This window comes from Emiliania huxleyi (genome assembly GCF_000372725.1).
Source record: "Emiliania huxleyi CCMP1516 chromosome Unknown EMIHUscaffold_163, whole genome shotgun sequence".
Lineage (NCBI taxonomy): Eukaryota > Haptophyta > Isochrysidales > Noelaerhabdaceae > Emiliania > Emiliania huxleyi.
In genome coordinates, this window is record NW_005200951.1 from 205,885 (window position 1) to 232,149 (window position 26,265).

Genomic DNA, 26,265 nt, shown 5'->3' on the forward strand with positions numbered 1-26,265 from the left:
GCAGAAAAAAGAACCCGCAACGCCAGCAACGCAAGGCGCGAAACAGGGGCCCCAAGCGACCGGAGCCGCAGCGGCCAACACCCAGGGCAGGGGGGCCCAGACCGGCAACCGAAAAAGCCTCCGACCCCATGGAGGGGGGGAGGGGGCTTCACCGGTCCAACTCGATCGCGGCCGGGACGCCGAGCGCGCGCTCCTCGGCCTGCCTCGCAAGGTTGAGCCTGGAGAGAGAGAGACGCTGGGTCGGAGACGAACCCCGTGGCGCGCGCCTCGGCCGCGCCTCGGGAAGGGGCGCCGTCCGAGCGCGCGGGAGGCGATGTACACGGAGGCCGCCTGAAGAGGAGGAGGGGACGGGCGTGCCGCAGAAGAGAAGGCCGCCTCGACAGACTGCGGCTACATCTCGGCGACATCTCGGCGACATCTCGGCGACATCTCGGCGACATCTCGGCGACATCTCGGCGACATCTCGGCGACATCTCGGCGACATCTCGGCGACATCTCGGCTACGTGTCTCCTCGACAGACTGCGACTCGACGCACTGCAGCAGCAGCAAGACCATGAAGGGTGAGAAGCCACACTCGGACCGGCGCGCGAGCGCAAAGTACCGCTTCAGCCACGGGCCGAGGGCGACGGGCTCGGAGCGCTGCTCCGCCTACGACACGGGACACGCCTGCACCGTGAGCTGACAGCTGCGGCTCGGCCGGCTCGGGGCGCCGCTCCGCCTCCGCAATCTCGCCGAGCGCGCTGTCGAGCTCCGACTCGGCGAGGTCGATCGCCTAAGCAACGCACCACGGGCTGCGCGACGAGAGGCGTGAGGAGAGGAACTCTCCTCGGCGATGTCGGTCGCCTGCCGCCGCTCGCGCATCCCAATTACTGATGAAGGATGACTCATTTAATAGCACTGAATGCTGGCCGCCTCTCGCCGCTCGAGCATCCCCGCGTCGCCGTCGCGCCAGCCGCCCATCACCTGCCGCAACCGGACACAAGCCAGGGGAAGTCAGAAGCAGAAACCCCACTGTGCTGACCGCCCCGCTCACCTAAGAAGAAGAAAACACGGCTCGCACCCCCCACCCCCCCGCGTGCTTGTCGCCGTCGCGCCAGCCGCCCATCACCGAGCCGGTGAACGCCGCCGCCGTCGCGGCGCCGAGGACGCCGATGTCCGCCTAATCTCGGAGAATCTCGGGGCCGTCTCGGGCCGTCTCGCTCCACCTCGTCGACCTCGCCTCGTGCCCCCCGCCGGCTCGCTCGCGGCGGCGAGGGCGCAGAAGCTGCGGTCGCGGGCTAGCGCGCGCGCAAAGACGCGGTACTCGACGAGCCTATGCGACCCGGACGCATTCCAAGAGTGAGCTAATAGGCCACTCACAGGCTGGTCGGCGCACTGCGACGAGCCTATCTCGGACCACCCCCTCGGGTGTGATCTCCGGCAATCTCCCCTCCCGAGGCGCGGTATTCTCCACGCGCCCGAGGCGCGCGTGCTCGTCCAGCGAGGTCAGCCGAGCCGCGGCGGCGGCGGGGTCAAGCATGAGCGCGCTCCCGTCGAGCGCCACGACGAGCGGCGTCGAGCCGGCGCCCTCGCCTATTTTCTTCCTTCTTGCGGTGCAGCGGCAGCGGCTCATTCTTTCCTTGGGCGTCGAGCCGGCTCGCCCTCTCGCATCTCTCGGCCATCTCTCTCGGCCATTTCTCTCGGCTATCTCTCTCGGCTGTCTCTCGGCTGTCTCTCGGCTATCTCTCGGCCACCTCTCGGCTATCCCTCTCGGCTATCCCTCTCGGCTGTCTCTCGGCTGTCCCTCGCCCTGAGGCTCTTCGGGGGTGAGAGAGGCGAGGATGCCAAACAAGTCCGCCGTCGTGCCGAGGGTGATGCCGCTCTCGTTGGCGGCGAGCTCCCAGCCCCGCTTCAGCGTCGCCACCTGGTGGGGAGAGCAGCCGAGATCGGGCGAGATCGGGAGTAGCCGAGAGCAGCCGAGAGCAGCCGAGAGCGGCCGAGAGTAGCCGAGAGCGGCCGAGATCGGACGCGGCGCAGGCATCGCCACACCTCGTCGCCGGCGCCGCCCGCCGGGTCACTCTTCCGCGCCTACTCTCGCGCAACCTCGCGCCATCTCGCGCCATCTCGCGCCATCTCGCGCCATCTCGCGGAGCATCCGGCCGCGAGTCTTACGCGCCTCGATGGCGGCGCGCAGTTCTGCCCTCTCCTCGGCCTGCGCCTCCCAGCCGGCCGCGAGCGCCGCCTCCACCGACGCGACCGCCTCGGACCACGTTGACTCGCTGAACTGCGACGCGTTTGCCTCGAACGGCGCCCGCAGCTCCGCCAACACTCCTTCCGAGACAGAGAGGTCGAGGCCGCGCTCGCTCGCCGGCGTCGCCGGCGCCGGTGCCGCTGCGGACGGCGCGGGATGGGCATCCGACGCGGGGTGCGCCTCCGCCTCCGCCTCCGCCGCCACCTCGGCCGACTGCCGCCTCGACGTCTCGGCCTCCGACGCCACCGCCTCGCGCTGCTGCGCCACCGACTGCTCGAGCTCTGCGACCCTCGCCCGCAGCGCCTGCAAATCACACGAGGCAGGCGGGTCGAGGAGAGCCGCGAGCAGTGCCGGAGAGCTGCAGCCAATGTGGGTGACGGCAACAGTGGCAGGGTGGCAACGGGAGCGCACCTCGACTGCGGCTCGTTCCGTTTCGAGTTTGTCGCCCTCGCTGGCGAATATCATCGCGTGCCGCCGCGTGGGCGCGGAGGGCTGGCGAAAGCTCGGACGCAGCGCGCTGCACGCAGCCAGCGCGGGGAGCGCAGCGAGGAGCATCGGTGCACACACAGGAATAGGTGAGAAAGAATAACGCGACACGCCCTCAGCGGAGCTGGGAATAGGACCGCCGCGAGCGGCGTGGCGTGGAGCGGTTGAGCATCCCTCCGGGGGCCCCTCTGCGCCGGGGAGGCGTTGTTGGAGGCTAGGACGCAAGCGTCCGTCGCCCTTTTCAAACTCGGGGCCCACTCCGCTACGCTCCGACCCGAATTTGGAGGGCCTAAAAGTTTAAGGTGTTGCTGCGCAAAAGGGGAAGACGCTCCACGCACAAAAAGTATATGTATCAGTTCTTACGAACGTACTTCCTCTTAGGCGGACCCTCCCGATGCCAGGACGCATGCGGCCAACAACGCTATTCGTGCGGAAGAGCCACTGCAAGCGGACTGTGCCCCCTGAGCCAATGCGGCGGCGAATGGCAAAGCGCATACAAAAGTCGGGGTCGCAGAGAGCGTCGCGCAGCAGTTGAGCATGCTCGTCGGTCGCGTTGTTTAGGACGCCACGCCAATTATCTGCGCGCCCATCTGTTGCCTGGCATCCCCGGCGAATTCGTCGCTCGTGATCAGCTCCGCTGCCGCTCGGAGCAACCAGTGCCGTGTCGAGATGAAGCTCCGCGACGACGCCCGTGGACTGCACGCGCAGGGAGAGGCGCACGAGCTCCCGCACGGCAAGCGACTTCTCGGCATGCGCCGCCTGACGCCTGTCGGCATCCCATTCTTGCAAGCAAGCCATTTCTACCGACCGCGTATTTGGTCGACGGGACGGACGTTTTGGTACGTTTTGGCACCAGCTGAAGGCTTGCCCCCGCAAAAGCCCGTTGCCAACCCCTTTTTTGCCAGAGTATCGCGAATCAATTGGCCTCCGCTCAAGGTGTGAACATATTCGCTGCGGTCAATACCCACACCTGGTTGAGCACTTGAGCACTGGAAAGGGTCGATTCCGCATGGTAAGCTCCGCGGACGGGCCCCTCCACCCTTCACGTACGGATCATGTAGTCCCCACAATCGCTGTCGTGGGATCGCTTGTCATGTGAGAGAGTGCGTTGTGTTCTTGTTTTGTTCTTCTCTGAATGATGTATGTAAAAAAGAAAACTTCGGGCTCAATGCAATTGCATGCTTTCGCCCATGCTGAAGCAACATTGAATGAGCAGCTGGACTGAGAGATCTTGCGGCACACGCAGCTGGCAGGCGAGCGGAGGGGCGAGATAAATGGATGTGCAGACCGAGGAGAATGCCGCCGCCCCCTCCTCGGCCGTCGAAATCTACACCGACTCGTACAGCGCCAATCTCGACGCCTGTTCGCCAAGAAGGGCATCGCACATGGTGTGCGCCGCCTGATTGAAGCCGGGATCGCGGCAATCCATGATGATGACGCCGTCGCACTCGCCGCGGCGCTGGACGAGATGCCAGTTAACGTCAACTTTTGTCCCGTCTCTGCGTTTCCCGGCGGCGATTCCCTCCTCTGCTACGCCGCGCGCTTCAACGCCCCTCGCTGCGTCGAGATCCTCCTCTCGCACGGCGCGTCGCCTGATCTCATCCTCGAGGGTGGCGATACGGCGCTCCTTACCGCGGTGATGCAGTCCCCCAGAGCGTGGGAGCAATGGGGCTTCCTGCATGCAGAGGGTGGCGAAAGTAAGGCTGGCGCCGCCGCCGCCGCCAGAGGGAGAATGGCCCGCGCTGTCGAGGTTCTGAAGCAACTCCTCGGCGCCGGCGCCGACATCAACCTCGCCGACGCCGACGGGTACTCCCCCCTTTATCTGGCTGGTCACTTTGGCATGCCGGAGTTCGTGACCATTCTGCTGACTGCTGGCGCCGACGTGGAGCAGCGAGCGAACAATGGCTTTACGCCGCTGGGACAAGCTGTCTTCGACGGCCAAACCCCGTGCGTCGAGTTGCTCCTTGGAGCCAGAGCGGCAGTCGACCGCCTCGACGCTGCGGACGGGAGCGGGCGCGCACCTCTGTGGCACGCAGCATCGAGCGGCCACGCCGATTGCCTCCGGTTGCTGCTCGCGTCAGGGGCGGACGTGGGCTTGGCCCCAACTTGCGGGAACGCTAAGGACGAGTTCCTTGCAGGCACGACCGCGTTCTTCATAGCCTGCCAGCGGGGCCACATCGAGTGCGCCGAGGCTCTGCTTCAGGCGGGTGCAGCTGTGGACGAGACGCTGCGGGACTGCGATGGGTTCTCTGCCCTGTTGATGGCTGCCGCCAACGGCCACCCCGATTGCGTGCGCGTATGCATCGGGGCGGGTGCCAACGTCAACATTGTGGCCAAGTCCGGGCTCGCCCCATTGAGCGCCGCGTGCTATCACGGCCACCACACGTCTGCCAGGCTTCTAATCGAGGGTGGCGCTGTGCTCAACCTAGCCGTCGGCCTTCCCCTGGCCCACACGCCGCTGCTCTTGGCGTGCCAGCAGGGCCACCCCGAGTGCGTGCGCGTGCTTTGCGACTCCGGCGCCGACGTCAACGAAGCCACCGCGAACGGCATCACGCCTCTGTGCAAGGCATGCCAGCACGGCCGCCTCGAGTGCGCCCAGATCGTCTCTTCCTTCGGTGCTTCTCGCCAGACGCCGGTCGGCACACCCGAGCAGGCGGCGACCCAAAACGGCCACTCCGACGTGGCCGCTTGGCTGGCCGCCAGCCGCTGCCCAAAGTTTCTCCACCAATACGAGAACGGCGCGCTGGTCGACTCCTGGCTGCCACTGCAGCACCTCGAGGCGTGCCCGAGACTTGCAGGGCAGCCGCGGCGTGAGGGCATTGTCCTCCTCACGCTCCATCATTGTCCGCAGGCGCTCACCGTCGAACGGGCGCGGGCGCTGCTGCGCGGCGGCGCGGACCCGCTCGCCGGCGAGCCATCCGCCCTCGAGCGGGCTCGCGCCCTCTGCTTGTGGAGCGAGTCGGATCCGACCGCTGCAGCGGTCGGTTCCACCGTCGCGATCCACTCTCTCGTCTCGCGGCCCTCGCTGAACGGCAAGACGGGCGTCGTCGTCTCCGCGAACGCTTCATCGGGCCGCTTCGGCGTGCTGGTAGCGGGCGAGGCCAAGACGCTCGCGCTCAGGCGCGGTGGCTCTCTCTCTCTCTCCCTCCCTCCCTCTCCCTCCCTCCCAGCCTCCCTCCCTCCCTCCCGCTCCCCCTCCCCCCCTCTTCCTCCCTCCCTCCCTCCCTCCCTCTTTTCCTCCCTCTCTCTCTCTCTGACTCCCCCCCGAGGCCCCCCCTCCCCTCTCCTACCCTCAGGCCGTCCAACCTCGAGCTTAAGGCGGCGGCGGTGGAGGTGGGCAGGCTCATCCTCAAGGCGGCGGAGTGGTCGCCGCAGTCGCACGAGCTCTTCCCGGAGGCGGCGCGCAAGCGAGCGGTGGAGGTGATGCGGCTGGGCTACCTGATCGCGTGGGACGAGGCGCGCTTCGAGGGCGGCGAGGGGCCGGAGCTGGTGGACTGCTAGCGAACCTTCGTGGTGCCCGAGGTGGTCGAGCGGGAGGACCGTGAGCGCGAGCTGCGCCAGGTGCGCCGAGCCATGGAAAGAATGGCGACAGAGGCGGCCGCGTCGGGCGCGGCAATGGTCTTTGACCCCTCCCACCTCTGAGCTCTGACCTCGTGCCGCCGCTGGTGCTCGCGCGCGGATCGCATTGGGCGATGCGAAGGTGGTACTTGGAGGAGCGGTCGCCAGGCCGCTCTCTTGACTTCTGGGGGTGCCACGCCCGAGCGGCTCGGCTGGCAGTGCTCGGCTGCCATTCTAGATCATTCAGATTCACTGGCGGCGACAGAGCGCATCGGGAAAGGATGTTAGATGGCGGCCGCCGCCGCGCTGTGCGCGCTCTCTGGCACGGTCTGTGCCGCCAGGGGGCCGCTGACGGATGACTGAGTCAGAGATGACTGAGATGACTGGGTCGCGTTTTGTTTTACGTCACCACCGCAGCATATATGTACCCATACTAGGAGTAGGACCTCGTAATATATGCCTGATGTGATAAAAAATCGAACTCATCTACTCCCTCCCTCCCTCCCCTCCGCCTCGCGCGCCGCCGACACCTGCTCCGCCGGCGCCAGCGCGAGGTAAGAATCGAAAGCGGCCCTCGCCCTCCGCAGCGCGTCGCGCAGCTCAGAGTACTCGTCCGCATCCGCCTGCAGGCAGAGGCTCCTCAGTGTGGCGCGAGCCGGCGCGAGCGTGTGCATGTGCGGGCGCGCCGGCGGGTGCGCGCGCAAGAACTGGACCTCCTGCCGTGCGTCGTCGACTGCGATCCACGCGTCGTTGCGGGCTCCGTACTGCGCCTTTTGGAGCGCCTCGCCGGCGCTCTCCGCCTCGATCGACGGCCGGCCGGCGCCGTCGAAGCCGCGCGTGTAGTAGACGAGGAACGCGTTCTGGTCCAGGTAGGTCTGCTTGTACGACACGCCCTCCGAGTACTCGTCAAACAGCCGCTTGAAGGGCGTCTCGCTGTCGGGCAGCCTGGCGAGCGCGGCGGCGCACGCGTCGAGGTCGGACGGCGCAGCCGCGGCCGCGGCGACCGCCGCGGCCGAGCGAACGATCGGCCGCAGAGCCTCTACCGTTCCGCGGGCAGCGCCGCTCGCGGCGGTGGGCTGAGGCAGATTGCGGGCGGTGGCGGGAGGCGAGCCGATGGCCGCGGCAGCGGCGGCAAGGCAGGCGCGCAGCGCTGACTGCCGGGAGCAGGCGGTAGCGGGTCTCATTCCTGTGTTCCCTGTTGAGCAAGGGATCGGCAGGCGGCGGCAGAGCAAGGGATCGGCCGTCGCAGAACGAGGCAGCGGAGAGCGATGAGGAAGAAGTTGAGCGGAGTGGCAGGAGCGGGGGCAGGGAGTGGTCGAGCTGGCTGGAGCTGGCATACACCGGTGCGAGCAGCCGTGAAAAAAATATTGAGCTCCTAGCTGGGAAGAGGACCGCCGCAAGCGGCGTGGCGTGGAGCGGTTGAGCATCCCTCCGGGGGCCCCTCTGCGCCGGGGAGGCGTTGTTGGAGGCTAGGACGCACGCAAGCGTCCTTCGCCCTTTTCAAACTCGGGGCCCACTCCGCTACGCTCCGACCCGAATTTGGAGGGAGGGCCTGAAAAGTTTAAGGTGTTGCTGCGCAAAAGGGGTCGGACACAGGGCGCAGCTCATGCTAAGAGCTAGAAGGGGAGCTAGAGAGAACGACTACCCTGTCCCGTTATTGCGTACACCAACACCACACAGCTCTCTCTCTCTCCTGTCCTCACTCACTCACTCCAGGGGGGTCACAACTACCGAGTCCCTCACCGCAGGCAGCAGCACGAGCTTGGGTCGGGCGGCGCAGAACGCGGGGCCCGTGTAGTTTTGAAAGCGCGCCACGACGAGCGGGACGCAGAGTTCGTCGGCGGCGGCCTCGGCTGTCGGGTAGATCACCTCGACCACCTCCCCGAGTGCGCTGTTCACAAGGCCCCACTGCTGACCCAGCTTGCCGTAGAGGTTGACAGTCAGCCGGATCTGCGACCCTCGACCGCAGTAGGTGGAGACCGCTCCGGGCGCGTTGACGACTTGGAGAAGGTCGCCCTTGTGCTTGTACTTGTAGAGATGCTCGAGGGGGTGCTTTGTGGGGCGGTGCGCAGCCAGGCCAGCAGTGAGGGGAGGCGCACCATCACTCTCCTCGGTTGCAGAGCTCTTCGGAGGCTGCGGCACGACGGGAGGGTCGCGACAGCAGTCCTCGGGCGAGCCGACGCGCATGTCCAACCAGCGCTGGGACTCGTTGTGACGGCAGACGCCGGCTGCCTCTCCGACCGCTTCTGTAGCGTCCTTCTTTGCCCGGTGCATGAGCTCGATCCGCTGGGGCGTCCCCAGCGGCGGTGCTGCGCGGGAGGCGGCCGCGGGCACGCTGGGCTCGATCAGGGGCTTTCCCTCAAGTTGCGCCGAAGGACGGATTTGGCGGACGTTCTTGGTTTACGCACGTACTCTCTCTCTTCTCTCTCTTTACGCATGCACCAGCTGAAGGCTTACATCACGCAGTTCGTGCACGGTATTCGGATTTTGCTATTTGCTCGTGTGGGGGTATATCGCAGATTTGTCAATGGTACCGCGTCTGCGACGCGGGCGCCTTGCGGGCAGAGCCCTTAGCCACCCTTTATCTTGCGCGGTCAAAATCATACACAGCTTCATCCTCTCATGCGTTTTCTCACAAAAGCACTAGCCCAGGCCCGAAATCGCACGAAGCAAAGTGACAGTCGGCACAACACGTCTTACCACTTACCGACAGACCCGCAACACGGACACGGTCCGCGCCGGCGGTGGTGGGTGGCGAGGAGCTGGTACGACTAATTGAGAATTTGTTGATCCTCGACCTCAGTCCGCACCACCTAAGCACCAGGGACCTCAGTCCTCACCGGTCACCGCTCACACTCACACAGCCAGTCCTTCAGTCGCACCACCCCTGCACAGTCACGCGTGGTGGTGGCTTTTACGGCACCACCATTCCCACCCTGTGCAGGTCGCCGTCGGCGCTGTCAACTAGCCATCCCCTAAGCACGCTGGCCTTCGTAGCCGTTGTGAACTCCCTCCTGAAGCTGCAGGGCCGGCCCCTGCCCTTCATGTGCTTGCACTGGACGGCGTGCGGCTCCTCATCGCTGTCGGGTGCGTAGAGTAGCTCGAGCTTGCTGTTCCCGCAGCGTGGGCATCTGGAGCCCAATCGACCATGCATCTTGCAACCGAGTAGACGCTCGACGAGCTGTGGCTTCGAACCGGACACCAGCAGCTGGTTAACCGCACAGACGCGCTTGAGTTCTGCGATCTTGAGCAGGTTGAAGCGCCGCACGTCTTCGTCTGCCTGTGTGCCGCTGCCCCCGAGGGCCTGCGCGCTCCTGCATGTGGTAGTGGTGGTCACATGCGGTGGCGATGATAGGAGCGCGAGCCTCCTCTTCTGCGCTTCCTCCTTCTCGAGGCGCTTGCGCTTCTGCTGTACCTCGTTCGTCTTCTTCCATTCCTGCTCGCGCTGCAAATCCTGCGCGCGCAACTCGGCCTCCAGCTCGGCGTTCTTGGCCTGGTCCCGAAGCGACGCCTCGCCGCAGAGTTCACACTGGAAGCGGTGCATCACATCTGGCGGCGACGGGCCACGTCCACCAAGGGCGTCGTGCAGGCTCCAGCCGTGCTCCGAGATGGTGTGACACAGTGCTCTGGCAGGTGAGTCAGCTGACGCTTCGACGCGGTGGGGCTTGACGTCGCACGACGTCCTGGAGAACTCCGAGCGCGCAAGCTTGCCGACGCAAGTGAAGTTCTCCGTCCGCTGCTCCCAGCGCGAACTAGGGTGTAGTCGCCAACTCTCTCGATAGGCGTAGGAGTCACATGGCTCCTCCTCACCCCGTGCTGCACCAAGATCATCACGAGACTGGATGTAACCGACGCCCGGGCAGATCACCTCGTAGGTAAGCAGCTCGTTCTTCGGACATGGATGGATGAGTCCAGACCTAGTACGCATGATTTCTTTATTTTAGTGCTTGTATGCTCTAACGTATATTTCTTGTTGGTTTTCAAAAATCTCTCTCCCAAGTCTTCACATAAACGCACAAGTCCTCACACCCCATGAACCGTGAAAGGTGTCGAACCACCAGCCCGACGTCTGTCCGGGAGGGAAGGCGAGCAACAACCTTATCGTTCGCGCTCTGCGTTCTCGGCTAGAGACTGCGAGGAGAGACAGGCAAGGCAGACGCCCAAGGGTGGGCGACATCCACTGTGTGGTGCGGGGTGGCGGCAGCGTCCGTGCCGTCCCGGCTCTCGCCTATACTCCCTCTCTCCCTTGGGTTGACTGGTTTCTTTCTTTCTTTTGCCTTACAAAACGAAGGGAGGTCTCTCAAAAAAGAAACAGGTGTGCTGGCACCGCATCGCCTGCGCGAACCCGCCACAGACCCAGAGGTAAGGTGCGGCGCAAAAAGCTCCGCAGACCTAGCCAGCGCGCGGCGTCGGCTCCTGGTTAGCTCGAAAATGCAGGGCTTCCTCATGGAAGGCTGAAGGGCTGCGGCTCGGTCCGTTGGCGAGCCCGCAACGCTGCTTGTGCTAGAGCGTGGTCGCACAGCGCCGGCTGCAGCACGAGACGACCTGCAGCGCCTGCTGCAGCGCGCTGCGGCTCATGACCGAGAGGCCGCTCGCAGAGCTGGTGCTGCTCGATTCCTTCGTGGACCGCGAGGACGAGACCGGCTACGTGCTGAACGAGGACCTCGCCTCTCCGGCCACGCTCGAAGCCGCCTGCGCAAGGTTCCCGCTCAGCACTCCAGTCCCGCCGGCGCCGTCGTCAGCCCCGTCTCGACGCCGCCCGGCAGTCCTCTCGCCCGCGGAAGAACGGCGTCCTTGCCCTCCGCCGGAGTGGGCCCCGCTGAGCTCTCGCCCTCTTCCACTCCCTCGAGGGGCGGCTCCAGCACCGAGGTAGCGGGTCCCACGCGGCTCCACGTCACGCCCCCGCAGCAGTAAATGTATGCCACGAGCCCACCCCCATGTACCCACATGCCGGTGGCGAGCCCGATCCACAGCCCGAGCAGTCCGAGGCCGCGCTGGAAGGCAAGGATGCAGCCAAGCGGCACACCCACCACCCAAAAGGCGAAAACGACGAGGGCGGCGGGCTTGACGAGTGGGGTGCCAAGGCTCCACAGCAAGGTGTGCGCCCAACCGGGGCCCAGCGTGTCTCCGACGATGTACGCGGCCACCCAAGGCAAGCTCTCGGCGACCAGCCGCGAGACGTCGCCCGCAGGGTCGCCCGCTAGGAACCAGCCTGCCCATTGGTGCCGCATCGCGACGAGGACGGCGGCGACTGCGGCGCTGATGGAGGTGACCAGCGCGAGCGCCACGCCGGCAGTGAAGCGCGCGTCCCCACCGCGCCCCGCGCCAAACGCATTGCCCGTGCGCGTGCCCGCCGCCATTGCAAACCCGAACTGGACCATGAAGCCCAGCACCATTGTGTTCGACAGGATTGGGTATGCCTCGATCGCGGGGCAGGCGGCCCCGCCCTCGCACAGCGCCCCCGCAAGAAAGAGGTTGAATTCCCACGCGAACCACTCGCCCCACATCATCACCGCCGACGGCACGCCCAGCGCCGCGAGCTCGAGCCACCCGCTCGCCGCCGCTCGCCACCCGCTCCTCCAAGTCGGCCAAGCGCCAGCGTGCACCCAGCGGGAGCCGAGGGCGAGTAGGAGGCTGCCCTGCGCCATGTCTTTCAGCGTGAAGGCCAGAGCGGCGCCGGCGAAGCCGAGGCCGAGGCTGTCCATGCAGAGCGGCAGGGCGAGGAGCACGGCGAAGTTGACAGTGGTGTTGATGGCCGTCGGGCGCAGCGTGACTCGCTGGGCGAGCAGGAAGTTGGTCAGGTCGTTGCGCAGGATGAGGCACGGCAGCGCCGGCAGCCGCCACAGGACGAACGTCTGCGTGAGTCGAACCACGTCGCGAGGCATTCCCGCGAGGAGGAGGAGGCGGCCGGCGCCCAGCCAGAGTGGCAGCGTGACAGCTAGCGCGCAGACCAGCCGCAGGAGCAGCAGCCGCTTGAGGAGGAGGCTGAGCCTGTCGTAGTCCTTTGCGCCGAAGGCCTGTGAGAAGAGACCTTGGCAGCCAAAGCCCAGCGCATAAATGAGCGCGAGTCCAGTCAAGTTGGTGTACATCTGCCCCATCCCGGCGCCTGCCACGTGTGCTGGGCTCAAGCTTCCCACCCGGCCCATCATCACCAGCACAGGCGCCTGCGGAGAGGAGAGAGAATGTTGCGGGCAAATAGAGGGCAAGAGCTTGAGCCCAGCGCACGCAGCACTGTGCTGGCGGGATGCGTGTGGCGGCCGGCGCGGACAGACTGTGCATCTATCTCCCGTGCCCACTCGCTCAACTGCGTGACCATGCTTGGGAGGCCAAGCCGCACGACTGCCAGCAGCTCCCTCGCCAGTCGGCCTGGCATCGATGGTCTGTGCAACCGGCCAAGTCGGCCAGGGCGATCGATTGGAAACCTCTCTGACGTGGACGCACGAATAGGGCCGAGCAAAACTAAGGCCGTGCAAAACTCGGGGGGGGGGGGGGGGGGGCCCGGGGGGGCCAGTTTGTACTTTTAATTCGAACTCCCCCCCCCGGGGCACGGGGCACACTGGGTGGGCCTGCCCCCCGTTGAAAATCATCCGAATAAAAATTTCCCCCGTTGGGGCCGCTCCTTCCTGTCGTCTGGGTGCGGAGACCGGAGTCTGGAGATGCGAGTTTTGCCACCTCTTGCCCCACCACTTCGTGTGGTGTGTGCAGAAGTTTATTGCAATCCTTCCCCATTTACACCTTTACACCTCACCCTCACCAAGAGCGATGTCGGCACAGTCCAAGAAGCTGTGCAGGACAGGCAGACATTCGTGCTCCTTGCCCGGCCCCCTTTTCTCGTTGGTGTCCTGCACACAGCGACGAAATGCCTCTTGCGCAGGGCCGCACCTGCCCTCGATGGCAGCCATCTGGCGCGCGCGGCGGCCTTGACACGCCTTAAGCCGCTCTGCTGCGGCCTTGAACGGCTCACTATCTCTCCCGTGCGCGTTGATTGCGTCGCTCACCGCACAGAACTCGTCGTCACAACCTGTAGTGGGCGACCTAAGTCTGCACCCGCCCGAAGCTAGTGTGGGAGACGGCAACGGCGCGAGGGTGTGGGACTGTCAAGCTCGCTCATCTCACAGCGGTTTTTCGCAGCGAGCATCTAACTGCACATCACTCCGAAAGATGTGGTGCATTCGCTGGATGGCTGCGGCGAACGCCTAAGATGTGGTGCATTCGCTGTATGTATGGCTGCGGCGGAAGCCGACGCTAGCACTGTGCCGTGCCGCTCCTTTCCTGCGTCCGACGCATCGCCCACCAATGTCCCGTCGCTGAGCTCGAGTGGAGCCGATGGGCTGCTGCCCATCGATAGGCCGGCGAGTAATTTTGGTCGTCGAGAGAGGCTGTGGTCGGGCGAGGCCGAAGAAATTTCCGACTTTGGCCAGTGTTTTCTTTTTTGACTCTAATGCAGACGGAGGATGGTAGGTCTGGGCCCTCCCGCTCGGGTTTCCCCCTCTCTTCACGCCGGAATTTTCACACAGCAGAAAAAGCGGGGCAAATCACGATGTCAACCTCAAGTGGGTGAACTGAAGCTCTCTCTGAACTGATGGTTGTTTGTAGGGCCTGAGAGTGGCCTGCCATGTCACAGGAAGGACTGTGGTTGCAGGAGAGTACCACCAACCATCATTTTAGTTGGTATAGCACCCCTCCTTCACCGAACCGGTGATATATATTTTTAGTTTCCCATAAGTAGGGTAGGTAGGTCGGTAGGTAGGCGCAGGGCAGGGGCCGGTCAGGATTTTGCAGAATTTCAGCATGAGTGCTGGCCAAGCAAAAAGAGAATACACCGGAAGGCCGAGAAAAACTTCCCTTTCAGAGCAATTGACAAACTGCCAACCAAGGCCACCGACCCCCCCCCCCCTCGCCCCCCCTCAAACGACCGCAGTATTGGACAGTGACTAATGTAGCGGGCAGAGAGGCTAGTGGACACACATGCAGATTGGGGGCTGGCCAGCGGGGCAGCCCGAGCCGGCAGGCGGCCTGCCTGACCCTTCATCAGTACTGCGGCAGGTACAGCGCGACGTCCTGAGAGGTCGACGTCCCCTTGAGCACCGGCATCACACTCTTCAGTGCATTCGGTGCGAAGAACTCCTCGATGTGTGGGCCTTGGCCTTCGATGGCGCCGCACTGCCGCGTCTCGTTGCACTCGCCCAGGTCGGTGTTTGCCGTCTTGACGCAAAACATCCCGACGGAGTTGGCAGCGAACGGACCGTACTTTTCCTTCTCCCAAGATGCGAGACATTCGGCCTTCTCTCCCGCCGTCGATCTCTGGAAGCAGCGGCACAAACCATCAGCACCGAGTGTGTACATCTGCCCAAGGAGAGTCCACCTGGATGTTGGGCTGCACTGAGGTGCCGCCGGGCAGCCGGCGCTAGGGCTTGGCCCCATCGAGTAAGCCAGCTTCATGTTCGGGATCGACTCGATAGCGGTCTGGATCATGTGCTTGTCGCCGCCCTCCGGGTTGTACGCGAGGCCGACGACGCCACCGCCTGCGCTGTTGGCCAGACCCGTGAGCGCGGCAACACCAGCTTCAACATTCGACCATTTGCGGGCGCAGTCGTTGTTGACCAGAAGCCAGCGCTGCGACTTGGCGCCAAAGGACTGTTCGCAGCTTTTCCATTGATCAATGGCGGCTTGCGAGGTGACGGCGGAGCAGTCCTTGTTGCTCAGGGCGAGACAAGCGACGGAGGAGAAGCCATCGGCGGCAGAGGCTAGGTCCTCAGTCGTGTAGCCCTCGGCCTTCGGGAAGAGCCACAGCGTGCCGCTGGCTGTGCCCGATGGCGGCGATGGGCCGCCACCGCCGCCGCACGGCACGGTCGACCCATGGCAGACGGTCCCATGGCAGTACGATGAAGGCCCGACTTGTTTCTGGCAAACGGCATGGTCACCGGCACCGGCGCCCTGCAGCATCCGCCGTCCGTCAGCCTCGGCTTCCTGCGAGGTGTAGACGAGGGTGCACTTGGCGGTGTGCTCGTTGTACTCGAGGTTGCCAGACACGGACTCGTCGTTCAGCGGGTCGATGGTTACGCACCGGTTCTTGCACAGCTTGAAGTCGATGTCCGAGCCGGACGGGCAAGGCAGCGATGGGTGGCCGCACGTGCCGACGGTGGTGCCCGGGCCGGTGAGGAGCGGCGAGATCTGCGTGCACTGTGGGACGAGGCGGTCGTCGATCGGGAGCGGCGCCGCGGAGACGAGCGACGCGGCGGCGGACAGGAGGGCAGCGCGAGTGGACATTGCGAGGCGGAAAGGTACGTGCGAGCGTGCTGGCGATGAAGGAGTTTGGAACGGTTACAGCCTCGAAGCGCGCTCGTGCTGGTGATCTCGGGAAAGGAGCCACGGGGGCCGGCAACCCCGGCCGGCAGGCGCTTTTGTGTGAGTTCAGGAAAGAATGAAGAAAGAGTCGCCTTAATCAGAAGAGCGAGGTAGGTGGGGTGCCAGTATGAGCCCGCTGATCGCTGAGGCGGAGTGCTCTTTCCGTTGTGGTTTGCTTGATCACTCACTATTACACGCAGCCGGAGGCGTTGTTTGAGACCCTTCGTTCGGTGTGAGCGGACTCGCCTCTTTCTATCTACTCGAGTACTCTCGCGTTTAAAGGAGAAAAACCTGCTTCGCGACCCCCCCCCCCCTGACAGCTCCTTCCGCAACCACGAGACGACAAGCATGACTCTGTGGCTAGGACTACTCGCCACGGCATCAGCCACGGTTCGACAGAATGACAGTGCGGTGGATCTCGGATGGTACTCAACAAAGGAGTCCGTCGTCACGGAGGCTAAAACGGTGACAGAGCGCTTCGTCACGGAGGCGGCGGCGGTGAGAGAGGAATTCGGCCAGCGCATCGCCTCAACCGTAGACACGGTCGCCGGCATCGAGCAGGGCGACAGACGCCAGTTTGATGCATCGCAATGGCAGTACGATCGGGAGGTCCGCCAGTGTGAGGGCTATACCTCTTGCGAGCGGTGCGCCAGCAACATCAACTGCGCGTGGGAGCATAAGCGGAGCGCGGCCGTGCGGTGGCGTGACTGCGGATTCGACCACATCATGCCTCCGTACTCCTCGGACTGCACCCAAAAGTGTGTACATGATGGTGCAGTCGACCGCGGCATCACCATTCGATTCGCGGTGAGCACGATCACATCTTTTCACATGCACATGCGCCCCCTGCGATCGATCGACTGACCGTCCGTGCTTGTGTTTGTCAGGCGGAGTGCCCTTCGTCGCCGGATGGGCCGTCTCTCCTTCTCGGCTGAGTCCGACACGCGTTGTTGGGCGCATGCCCACGAGACAGCGGATTGGTATATTTACACGCCGCAGAAGAAGACAGGTGACCAGAGGTGCCCCGGAGAGGGTCTCCGCTCTGGCAGCGCCCTGATTTTGGACGCTGCGCCCTCAGCGTAAATTCAGTATAGTTGTGTCTGTTGAGTACGTGCTCTCACGGGCACAGGTCGGCTGTTTGTCATATAACAATCAGGATATCACCACACTCATCGATGGTGGATGGACACGCTTCGCTCGCCCTCGCCCGGTAGATACTAGATTCATGGGGATTGAATGATTCTCGGTCGAAAAGTTGTTTCCCATATCGTCTGATGTGGATCGCGATGTGGAGCCTCGTTGTCGATCGTCGCCGTGGGGGCGGGTGGAAGGTCGAAAGAAAGTGAGTCGCCCAGGTGGGCTTGTAAGGCGGTGGCGTCCTCCGAGGTCCGACGCTGGGGCAAATTGACATGTGGTCTTCTCTCTCTCTCTCTCTCTGTGTGTGTGTGTGTGTGTGGTGCGTGTGCGTCCTGCCCCTGGGCGACTGCGTGGTGTCGTGGTGTCGTGGAGAAAACGAACATAAAACTAACTCGCCCCCTCGCTCGCGCGTCCCCGACGCGCGTAGGGCCACCCTACGCGCATCATTGGGCGGCTACACTTGCCGGCGAGTCTCAACATGCCGCAGCCCCTTAGCACCTGCGCGGCTGTACGCCTAGCTGCCGTCGAGCTCGTTCTCTCCGACATGGACGGCACCTGGCTCGGCGACGACCACTCGCCCTCGCCCGGCGGCACCGCTGCCATTTCTGAGGCTGCGGCCAGCGGTCTCGCCTTCTGCTTTGCAACCGGCCGGTGCCCGCAGTCGGCCAGCGACGCCTCAGGTCTCGATCTCTCGTCGCGGCCCGGCATCTACTCGAATGGCGCGGTCGTGCGCGGCATCGGAGGCGCCCCGCTGTACGCGCTCGACCTTCCCAGCGAGCTGCTCGGATCGCTGGGCGAGCTTGCGCGCGAGGAGGGCATCTGCGTGCTCTACAACGACATTGACGACTTTTGGACGCCGTCGCTCGACGCGCCGATGGCGTTGCACCTGCACGACGACTATGGCGACCCTCGTCCCAAGCAGGGCGTTCCCTCCAAGGCGCAGCTCATCCACCTCGTTGGCCGGGAGCAGGAGCTCGATAGGATCGAGGCACGAGTGCGCAGCGCCTTCAGCGGCACGTGCGCCGTGGGCCGAAACCTGCCGACCGACCTGGTTGCCACCCACCCCGATGCGACCAAGGGACGTGCGGCGGCGCGACTGTGCGAGGCGCTCGGTCTCTCGCGATACCTAGCCATCGGCGATTCGGGAAATGATGTGTCGATGCTGCTCGCCGCCGCTGAGAGCGGCGACATCGGAGTCGCCATGGCAAACGCGCGCCCGGCCGCGATGGAGGCTGCCGAGTTCGAGGCAGCGGCGCGCAACACAGACCGCGAGCCGGGCGTGCTCCTTGCCGTCCGCGCCGTGGCTGCCTCCAAGTCAAGTGCATTTACGAGCTGAAGATCAACGAGACTACGGCGGAGACGGGTGCCCGTGCCCCTCACCGTTTTACGGGGGGGATGCTGTAATATCCCAGAGTGCAGAGATGCAGATGGGGCGGGGAACCCGCAATTTGAGATGCTAAGGGCGCTTGAGTTGCAAATAAACTCAGATGCATTTTTCAACTCAGAACGATTCTTGGCCCATATACTCGCACACACACCGTGCCGACAAGACTCATGAGTGGCATGAGCCATGACCTCCATTGGACCTCTCCTCTCACCAGTGAGTGACCTCTCAGCTCTCTGTCTGTGTGCCTCTGCAGCAGTGTGCGCTCTGTGTCTGTCTCTCATCTCGTCAGCCCTCAGCCGCTCTCAGCGGGTCACGGGACACGCACACGGTCACGGAGCTCGGGGGTCGCGTGCGGTGCGGCAGGGGCCGACATACGAGGGACATACGCTCAAAAAAGAAATACCCCGCCCGTACCCCGTGTCGAACGAATAAAGCAAAGTAAGCGGATAGCGCGCTCTGAGTCTGAGACGCGACGTGCAATGTATGTGCTCGGTCCGCGAGATGCGAGTCAGAGCAGAGAGCAGCGTGTCCTGAAGAGAGTCTCAGGGCCTGACAGACTCGCCTCTCGCGAGTTCACGCCCGCAGGCGCCCAAACCGCTCTGCGTTCGTAGCTGCCGTGTGCGTGGCTGCTCCGGCGAGAGCACCGCGTGCCACTAGAAGGCCTGCGTCGTCCTCCAGCAGCGTGCGTCGCCAAAGCCCTCCCCAATACGTGCCCCCCCGCCCCCCCTCCCCGCCGGCCACAGCCGCCCTCTGCGCCGGCGGCCGCGGAAAGCCACTCCCAGGCGAGAGTGCCCCCCCCCCCCCCCCCCCGCTCCCCTTGCCCGGCCGACGGCGCCAGGCGGGCTCCGACTAGGCGTCGAGACTAGGCGAGCCCGACGAGGGACTTGCCGATGGCGGCGGCGAACTCGAGGCTGACCGCCTTCTTGACGTTGACGCGCGGCGCCTCCCACCAGCCTCCCGCCTGCATCTGCTCGCAGGCGACGAGCATCCTGCGCAGCAGCTCGGCGTAGTTCTCGTCGGTCCAGTCGAGCGAGAAGAGGCAGCGGCCGGTGCCAACCCACGACAGCGCGACGCCCGCGTCGCGCATGTAGTACTGCAGCATCCAGTGGTACCGGCCCGGCGTCGTAAACATCATCGACCAGACAGAGAACCACGACGAGAGCTCGAGCGGGTAGCCGCGCTTCTTGAAGGCGCCGTTCGCCTCGCCCACGAACGCGTCGATGCGGCGGTGCATCTCGTCGTACCTAGAGAGGGAAAAAGAAATACGTCGAGAAAAGAAATGCGTCGGGCGGCCACGCGGCGCATCTCGTCGCACTCGGCCGGCGTCTCTGGGCGGGAGTGCCAGGTGAGGAACGCGTTCATCGACCCCATCACCGCCGGGTGGCCCGCGAACGTGCCTAACGGACCCATCCGTGCATTTAGCATGCATTGCTTGCCGTGCGGTCACCGCCGACGTGGCCAGCGATGCCGATCACGTACGCCACGCGCGCAGCCTTCTTCGGGTCGGAGCGCGTCATCGCCTCCTTGCCGCCGCAGAGCACGCCGACGGGCAGCCCGCCGCCGAGCGTCTTGCCGTACACGACCAAGTCGGCCTGCACGCCGTACGCCTACGGGGACCCTCGCGGGACACGTCGTGGACATGTCCAGGACACGGCCAGGCCGGCGTCGCACAGCCCCTGTGCGCCTGCTGCGCGCCGCGCGGCGCGACGCGGAAGCCGGTGTACACCTGGTCAAAAGAGGAGGAACTGCTTGACTGATTCGGTCATCCGTTCACTCGCTCGTTCATTAGCGGCACCTCGTCGAAGATGGGGAGAGATGGGGAGAGGTGGGGAGAGATGGGGAGAGATGGGGAGAGGTGGGGAGAGATGGGGAGAGATGGGGAGAGATGAGGCGAGATGGGGAGAGGTGGGGAGAGGTGGGGAGAGGTGGGGGAGAGGTGGGGAGATTGCGCCTCGTCGAAGATGAGCAGCACGCCGGCGTCGGTGCACGTCTTGCGGAGCTTGTGGAGCCACTCCCTGTACCCCGGCGTCGGCCCGACCTTGCGGTTGTTTGACTGCAACACCTACACGACACGCAACATCGAGCCGTATCCACATATCACCAGTCGTAGAGTTGCGGCTGTTTGACCGCAGTGCCAGATCGGAGGGCGGCGACGAGTTGAGGTGGAAGCACTGGAGCGGGTTGACGAGCACCTAGGACACGTCTCGGACATGTCCCGGACGTGTCCCGGACGTGCCCGTCGAGCGGGTTGAGGAGCACCGCGGCGATCTCGCTCCCGCGAGCCCGGATCACCTACAGAAGAAATGGGCGCCCCCCCGGTCTTTCGGTTTTCGCTGGTGCGGCGATCTCGCTCCCTCGAGCCCGGGTCACCGCCAGCGAGAGCGCGTTCATGTCCTTGAGGCAGAGCACGTCCTCGGGAGTGCGCTCGTTGCCCGCGGTCGGCTGCATCCCGTCCCACCAGCCGTGGTACGCGCCCCCGAAGCTGACGACCAGCGGCTTGCGCTGGTTGAAACGCGCGCAGCGGACGGCCGCCATGACCGCCTCGGTGCCCGACATGTGGAAGGACACCTGTTCACACCGTGGAGCTGTGAAACGCCGCTCGCGTGGCGGGAGGGTGCCCGGCCCGTGCCGAGGAGGCGCCTCTGGCAGGCCGGAGATCTGCTGGATCATCTTGATGTTTGCGAGGGTCGTCTCGTCGAGCGAGCCTATCGGGACCCGCCTCAAAAGCGTCACGAGACCGCCCCCTCCCCCCCTCCGCCACCGTCGCCTAGGACGCAGCGGCACCCAGGTAGAGGCCCTTGTCCTTGGCCGCCGCCCAGCCGGCGGTGATGAAGCGCTTGTACGCCTCGTACCCGCAGACGTTGACGCCTACGGGACATGTCCCGGACATGTCCGGACGTGTCCCGGAACGTGTCGCCTCGTACCCGCAGACGTTGACGCCGTACGAGCCAGAGACGTCGAGAGAGGAGTTGCCGTCGATGTCGACGACGGTGGGGCCTGAGGTGCGGTGAGGAAGGAAGGGGGGGGGGGGGGTGAACACGCCCTGAGACGGGAGCGCCGCGGCGCGACGAGTGCCGGCGCGCGTGCGGGAGCGGTGTGGGCGTGGGCGTGCCTTCGGTGCGTGCGAGGGCCATGGACGGGTCGAGGTACTCGTTGACCACATTGTTGAAGGGCGGGAAGCACCGGCCCGACGTGAAGCGCACCTGCGCCGCCCGAGTCCCCACCGCGGAGTGGGTAGAGGCGCGGCAGCCGCTCTTTCGCGGAGCGGGGCTGCAGCCGCGGAAGAACGGTGCGCCGTCGCCCGAACGGCGGGGAGTGGGTGGGGAGCGGCGGGCAGCGGCGGGCGCCGGGCGGCAGAGAGGCGGAGGGAGGGTGCGTGCGTGTGGCGGCGCGGTGGTGGAGGAGCTGGCGGTGCGGAGGGAGGCGGCGCGGTGGCGCAGGCAGTCTGGCGCACGTCGGAGATGAGATTCTTGAGGTCGGAGCCAAAGACGAGGCACTGCTTGTACTTGACGCGCCAGCGCTCCTGGAGCGCCTCGAGCGCGGCCTCGCGCTTCCGCGCCACCTCGGCCGAGGCGCCGTCCGCGTTGAAGAAGGAGCGCTTGCTGATCGAGAAGCGCGGGATGAGGTCGACGACAAACGGAAAGGTGAGCTGGAGCGGGAAGGTGGCGAGCATGGTCAGCACGATCTGGTAGAGGCGGTAGGCCGCGCGCACGCCGAGCAGCGTCGCCGCCACCGCGGCCGCGTCCGCCTCCACACCGAGCGATGCGGCCCACGCCCAAAGCGCGCCCACGCCGAGCGCGCTCCCGACGAGCGAGCGGCTGATCCGAGGCGGGTGGAGCACGAGAAGCGAGCAGACGACGGCGAGCAGGGCGGTGCGCGCGTCGATGAAGTCGCTGGGGCTCAGCGGCGAGGCCGCTGGAGGAGGGACTGGAGGCGATCTACGCATCGCACCCAAGGAAAGTCCGTCGGGGAGGCGCTTGGTCTTCTTCTTCTTCCCATAAAATTCTTCTTTTCTCTCCTGCCTGTATTCACAGCGTAACGCGCTCTTCGCTGCTGCCGAACGGCTCTTCCTCCTCCACCGCCCCGGCCGCATGAGCTCAGAGACGAAACTCGTGTGCAGCACCTGCATCTCCTGCCCCAAGGAGGAGATCCTGCGCCGGCTGCAGCGCGAGACGACCTGCAGCGCCTGCTGCAGCGCGCTGCGGCTCATGACCGAGAGGCCGCTCGCAGAGCTGGTGCTGCTCGATTCCTTCGTGGACCGCGAGGACGAGACCGGCTACGTGCTGAACGAGGACCTCGCCTCTCCCGCCGCGCTCGAGGCCGCCTGCGCCAAGTTTCCGCTGCAGGAGTGGCTGAAGAATTGCCAGCCGCTGAAGCGCGACAAGCGCTGCCCGATGCACACAAACAGCCGGCACATCTTCAACCAAGCCGACCTGTGGGAGGACATGTGGGCGGAGCTCTCCGCCGCACAGAAGGCCACCATCTGCGCGGTCGGCGCCGGCGAGCTCCACGACAAGCTCTGGCAGCACTGCACCGACAAGCACCACCTCTGCAAGGACTGCCGCAGCAATGTGATGTGGGCGTACGACCGGCTGACAAAGAAGGAGCTGCCGCCGGTGGGCACCGAGGCGGAGCAGGAGGCGGAGCTCTCCAGCCTGCAGGCTTACTTTGACATTGAGCGCTCCACGGAGGGGTGCGCTTGCGCCGCGCGCAGCGCACGCGCGCAGACGGACGATATCCCCCACCCCCCCTGGGCGAACCCTGCGCGCAGGACCATCTGCGTGCACTCGTCGGCGCTGCCGACCATCCTCTACCACTACGAGGACACGCTGGCGGAGGAGGCCGAGTCCTCCTCCAAGGGGCGGCACGCGCCGACGCGACAGGCCGGCCTGAGCGAGCTCCTCTGCGTAGTCGGCCGGCTGCTGCTGCGCAAGGTCCGCTCCCCCTGCGCCCCTCGTGGCGGGGACAGCGGACGCGCGCGCGGCGTGCACGCGGCGCGCGGGGGCACGCGAGGGGCGGCGTGGCGACGCAGCTCACGAGGGCGTTGGCGCCACCCAGACCCCTCTCCACGCACGCGCCCGCCTCGGCTGCCCGTCACACTGTGCCCGTCACACTGTGCCCGTCACACTGTCCCCGTCCCTGCGTCTGAAGGTGCTGACGAGCTACCAGACCTCGCTGGAGGAGGAGCAGAACCAGCAACTGCTGGTGCGGCTGGTGCTCTCGCACTTCCAGGCGCAGACACTCGAGCGGCACGCGGCGCAGTGCGCCGAGTCGCTCCTCGAGGGCATTGAGGTGACGGCTCCAAAAGCCCTCCCGAGACTCGCCTGCATACCCGCCACCCGCCACAGAGACGCCCGGGACGGCGCGCGGGGGCGTCCGGGTCACACCCGCGCGAGGCCTTGCCGCTGCGCGTGCCGGACGCTGGTGCTGTCCCATCAGCTCCTCGGCAGCCTCCTCCTCTCGACGCCTCATAGCATGGTACATCCACACTCCTCCTCTTGACGCCTCGCGCCGCGGCCACCCCCCGCACAGCACGACGCGGGCAAGGCGTCCAAGCGGAAGCTGAAGAAGGAGCGGCAGAAGCATCGGAGGGAGGCGGAGGCGGAGGAGCAGGCGGTGACATGGGACGAGCAGCAGGAGCTCGCCCTCCTCTCCAAGATGGGGTGGTCCAACGCCGCCGCCGTCGCCCTCGGCGGCGGCGGCGAGAGCGCGCCCGGCGGCGGCGGCGCTGCCGACGCGACCGGAGGCGGTGCGCATCCACCGCCCGCCAACGGCTGCGGCGTTGCGGGCGGGGGAGGGGGCGACGGGCGAGCTACGGAGCGCGAGGCGGCGGCGCCGGGACGTGGCGGCGCAGAGCTCGACGCGGCGCGCGCGTTGGCGTTGCATCCGGTTGACGCAGCGAGCCTCGAGCTCACAGAGTCGGAGCAGCGCGAGTTTAGCGCGCTGGCGCGGCAAAAGGGGCAGCTGATGGAGGAGCGCGATAGAATGCGCGCGGCCATCCGGGAACGGTTCGAGCGGTTTGCTTTGGGCGGCTCTAAGGGTGTCGCGTAGTGTGAGGGCGCGTGCCTGACGCGCGGAGACGGCCGAGCCGGTACGCGGTAGTTCATAGCTGGGCATAGCCCGCGCTCGCTTGGCGCTGCCTCCGCCCTTTTTTTGATTTCGTGGCACGCGTGTCGCGCCGCGTATGTGGTGACCTCGCTGTGCTCTGACGCGAGACGAGCAGACGACCGAGACGAGCGCCTGTCGCCTGGGCCTGCGCGGCACAGAGGTCAGAGCTGGCAGCTGCACCCGACACCCGTGCACTGTGAGCCGCAGCGGGCGGTCTTCGGTCTCGGAAAAAAACAGTAACGCTTTCCAATGTGCGTTTTCCCCGCTCCACACACACCTCGGACCTCCGCGGCTTGTGCTAGGTTGCTCTTTAACTACGAGCTACGTCCTACGACCGCTGCCAGCGCTGTGGCATGTCCTGAGACTTTTGGGTCGAGATGGCCCCGCCTCTGGAATACGAGCGGGACGCACGTGGGTCGCGAGGAGGCGCCGACTCCGGAGGGCCGCCGCGAGCAGATCTGAACGCGGGGACACTAGTGCGGGACACTCGTCATGACCTCCCCATTGCACGCAACGCCGCCGCCCTTCCGTTCTTCGCCGAGCGATGCCTCGCGCCCTTTGCTCCACCCGTACCGCCGGAGGAGGGCGCCCCGCCCGCCGCGCCGTCTGCAGCCACAGCCGCCGCCCTCGCGTCCGTTTGCAAGCCCGCCGCCTGCGGCGCGCCTCGGCCCGCCGCGTCCCCGCCGGCGCCCGTCTGCAGGGCGACGAACGCGTCGTTGGTCTCGAGCGGCGGCAGGACCGCGCCGCGCCGGCCGTGCCCACGAAGCGCGGTCGCGCCCACCCCTGCCAGCGCACCAAGCGCCGCCCCGAGTCCGGCCACGCCGACCAGCTTGGCGTGGCCCGCCCCGCCATCGGTCAAGGCCAGCAGCGCAAAGAAGAGTAGTCCGGCGCCGGTGGCGGCTGCAACCAGCAGCCGCTCCTGTCGCTGCTGGGCCGAGGCGCGCAACCGCGACGCGTCGCACTGGCTACGCAAATGCTCGTCCGAAGGGTCAAGCTCGGCGCCGCGTGCGTAATACTCGAGCGCATCCTCGTGCAAACCGGCGGCGCGAAGAGCCTCGGCCTTGCGAAAATGACCCTTGGGCCACTCGGGCCTCCGCCGGATGGCCTCCTCGGCGTCGGCGAGCGCACGCGCAGGCAGGCTGAGCTTGAGGAAGGCAAACGAGCGGTTCGAGAAGAGCGAAGCCTCCTTGGGCGCAAATGAGAGGGCCCTCGTGTAGGATGTCATGGCGCCGACATAGTCGGCCGACGCCATGCATGCGTTGCCCTGCTCTTTGGCATCCTCAGCCGCTGAGTTCATATTGCAACACACCGGCGCCTCGCGCGTCCAGGGTTCCAACTTTTGGGGTGAGGGGAGGGTTTTGGGCAGGCGGCTCTGCCGCCGCAGGGGTAAGGGGGTAGGGGGTGGACCCCCCCACGCCCCAGCCATTCCCGCCTCCACCCAGATTCTTTCTCAAAACGTCGAGAAACGTGAATATGTCGAGATCCGCGAACCCTGAGGGAGGGTGTAGACTGTAGAGGATGTAGAGTGCAGAGCGCTGTAGAGCTGTAGAGCTAGCTGTAGAGATGTAGAGCGCTCTGGAGCGCTGTAGAGCTGTAGAGCTCTACATCCGCCGCGGGACGATGTGAGTCCGATGTGCAAGAGCGATGACCGATGTAGAGGCGCTCTACCCTCTACAACGTGAAATCTCTACAACAAACTGCAGTGGGGTGTGAATGTGAACACTGACCCTCACACACTAAGGGTTGGTCAACCATGTGGGTGTCTATGTGTTTCCCTGCTCGGGCTGTAGATTCTTATTTCATCGTCAAAAAGCGCCCGTAAGGCCCGTATTCACTTGTCTCTTGTGCCAAAATCGGTAATCGTGACCCAGGTGTTCGACCCCGGGCTACAATTCGTCGTACGTTCAACATCAAGATCAATTCAATATAATTCGTCGTTCGTGTTCGCTCGAGTTTTGTGTTTTTTTTGTGTTTTCTTTCGGACGTCGCGCCTCGTCGCGTCGTCGGAGC

At 65.4% G+C, this 26,265-nt stretch overlaps 10 protein-coding genes across 10 annotated transcripts in view; 4 read left to right on the plus strand and 6 right to left on the minus strand.

The window, feature by feature from the left end:
* The window catches only part of EMIHUDRAFT_455963 (hypothetical protein), a gene marked incomplete at both ends in the record, with an annotated part of 1,765 nt that extends 152 nt beyond the window's left edge, over window positions 1–1,613 (minus strand). Inside the window, 7 exons of the mRNA XM_005785170.1 lie at window positions 152–218; window positions 293–330; window positions 512–649; window positions 720–773; window positions 914–964; window positions 1,110–1,160; window positions 1,455–1,613. Coding sequence (XP_005785227.1) covers window positions 152–218; window positions 293–330; window positions 512–649; window positions 720–773; window positions 914–964; window positions 1,110–1,160; window positions 1,455–1,613 — 558 coding nt within the window. The remainder of the gene's footprint in view (window positions 1–151; window positions 219–292; window positions 331–511; window positions 650–719; window positions 774–913; window positions 965–1,109; window positions 1,161–1,454) is intronic.
* A 441-nt stretch (window positions 1,614–2,054) lies between these two features.
* Window positions 2,055–2,786, minus strand: EMIHUDRAFT_230399 (hypothetical protein; the record flags this gene model as incomplete). Its single annotated transcript, XM_005785171.1, has 3 exons — window positions 2,055–2,068; window positions 2,153–2,279; window positions 2,643–2,786. The coding sequence occupies 3 exons, from the start codon at window positions 2,784–2,786 to the stop codon at window positions 2,055–2,057; spliced, it is 285 nt and encodes a 94-aa protein (XP_005785228.1).
* Window positions 2,787–2,979: 193 nt separating this feature from the next.
* Window positions 2,980–3,515, minus strand: EMIHUDRAFT_230400 (hypothetical protein; the record flags this gene model as incomplete). The annotated part of the gene is made up of 2 exons (XM_005785172.1): window positions 2,980–3,006; window positions 3,105–3,515. The coding sequence occupies 2 exons, from the start codon at window positions 3,513–3,515 to the stop codon at window positions 2,980–2,982; spliced, it is 438 nt and encodes a 145-aa protein (XP_005785229.1).
* Window positions 3,516–8,711: 5,196 nt separating this feature from the next.
* EMIHUDRAFT_230404 (hypothetical protein) lies at window positions 8,712–9,050 on the plus strand (the record flags this gene model as incomplete). Its single annotated transcript, XM_005785173.1, has 2 exons — window positions 8,712–8,805; window positions 8,989–9,050. 2 exons carry the CDS (start codon window positions 8,712–8,714, stop codon window positions 9,048–9,050), a joined length of 156 nt encoding a protein of 51 aa, XP_005785230.1.
* A 139-nt stretch (window positions 9,051–9,189) lies between these two features.
* Window positions 9,190–10,853, minus strand: EMIHUDRAFT_230405 (hypothetical protein; the record flags this gene model as incomplete). Its single annotated transcript, XM_005785174.1, has 2 exons — window positions 9,190–10,164; window positions 10,821–10,853. The coding sequence occupies 2 exons, from the start codon at window positions 10,851–10,853 to the stop codon at window positions 9,190–9,192; spliced, it is 1,008 nt and encodes a 335-aa protein (XP_005785231.1).
* A 131-nt stretch (window positions 10,854–10,984) lies between these two features.
* EMIHUDRAFT_230406 (hypothetical protein) lies at window positions 10,985–12,648 on the minus strand (the record flags this gene model as incomplete). The annotated part of the gene is made up of 2 exons (XM_005785175.1): window positions 10,985–12,439; window positions 12,589–12,648. The coding sequence occupies 2 exons, from the start codon at window positions 12,646–12,648 to the stop codon at window positions 10,985–10,987; spliced, it is 1,515 nt and encodes a 504-aa protein (XP_005785232.1).
* Window positions 12,649–15,969: 3,321 nt separating this feature from the next.
* Window positions 15,970–16,793, plus strand: EMIHUDRAFT_364256 (hypothetical protein; the record flags this gene model as incomplete). The annotated part of the gene is made up of 2 exons (XM_005785176.1): window positions 15,970–16,430; window positions 16,511–16,793. Coding segments are annotated over 2 exons (509 nt in total), but the record flags the coding sequence as incomplete, so codon positions are not given.
* A 511-nt stretch (window positions 16,794–17,304) lies between these two features.
* On the plus strand, window positions 17,305–18,096 carry EMIHUDRAFT_230409 (hypothetical protein; the record flags this gene model as incomplete). Its single annotated transcript, XM_005785177.1, has 1 exon — window positions 17,305–18,096. One exon carries the CDS (start codon window positions 17,305–17,307, stop codon window positions 18,094–18,096), a length of 792 nt encoding a protein of 263 aa, XP_005785234.1.
* Window positions 18,097–18,520: 424 nt separating this feature from the next.
* EMIHUDRAFT_455965 (hypothetical protein) lies at window positions 18,521–22,091 on the minus strand. Its single transcript, XM_005785178.1, has 13 exons — window positions 21,602–22,091; window positions 21,260–21,350; window positions 21,065–21,144; window positions 20,932–20,992; window positions 20,788–20,852; window positions 20,518–20,715; window positions 20,407–20,439; window positions 20,283–20,339; window positions 20,099–20,209; window positions 19,832–19,873; window positions 19,595–19,754; window positions 19,463–19,544; window positions 18,521–19,391 (listed from the first exon to the last, which is right to left on the minus strand). Exons 1-13 carry the CDS (start codon window positions 21,818–21,820, stop codon window positions 19,010–19,012), a joined length of 1,581 nt encoding a protein of 526 aa, XP_005785235.1. The 5' UTR covers window positions 21,821–22,091; the 3' UTR covers window positions 18,521–19,009.
* Window positions 22,092–22,195: 104 nt separating this feature from the next.
* Window positions 22,196–24,279, plus strand: EMIHUDRAFT_467917 (hypothetical protein). Its single transcript, XM_005785179.1, has 4 exons — window positions 22,196–22,840; window positions 22,919–23,081; window positions 23,299–23,439; window positions 23,680–24,279. The coding sequence occupies exons 1-4, from the start codon at window positions 22,239–22,241 to the stop codon at window positions 24,196–24,198; spliced, it is 1,425 nt and encodes a 474-aa protein (XP_005785236.1). The 5' UTR covers window positions 22,196–22,238; the 3' UTR covers window positions 24,199–24,279.
* The last annotated feature ends 1,986 nt before the right edge of the window (window positions 24,280–26,265 follow it).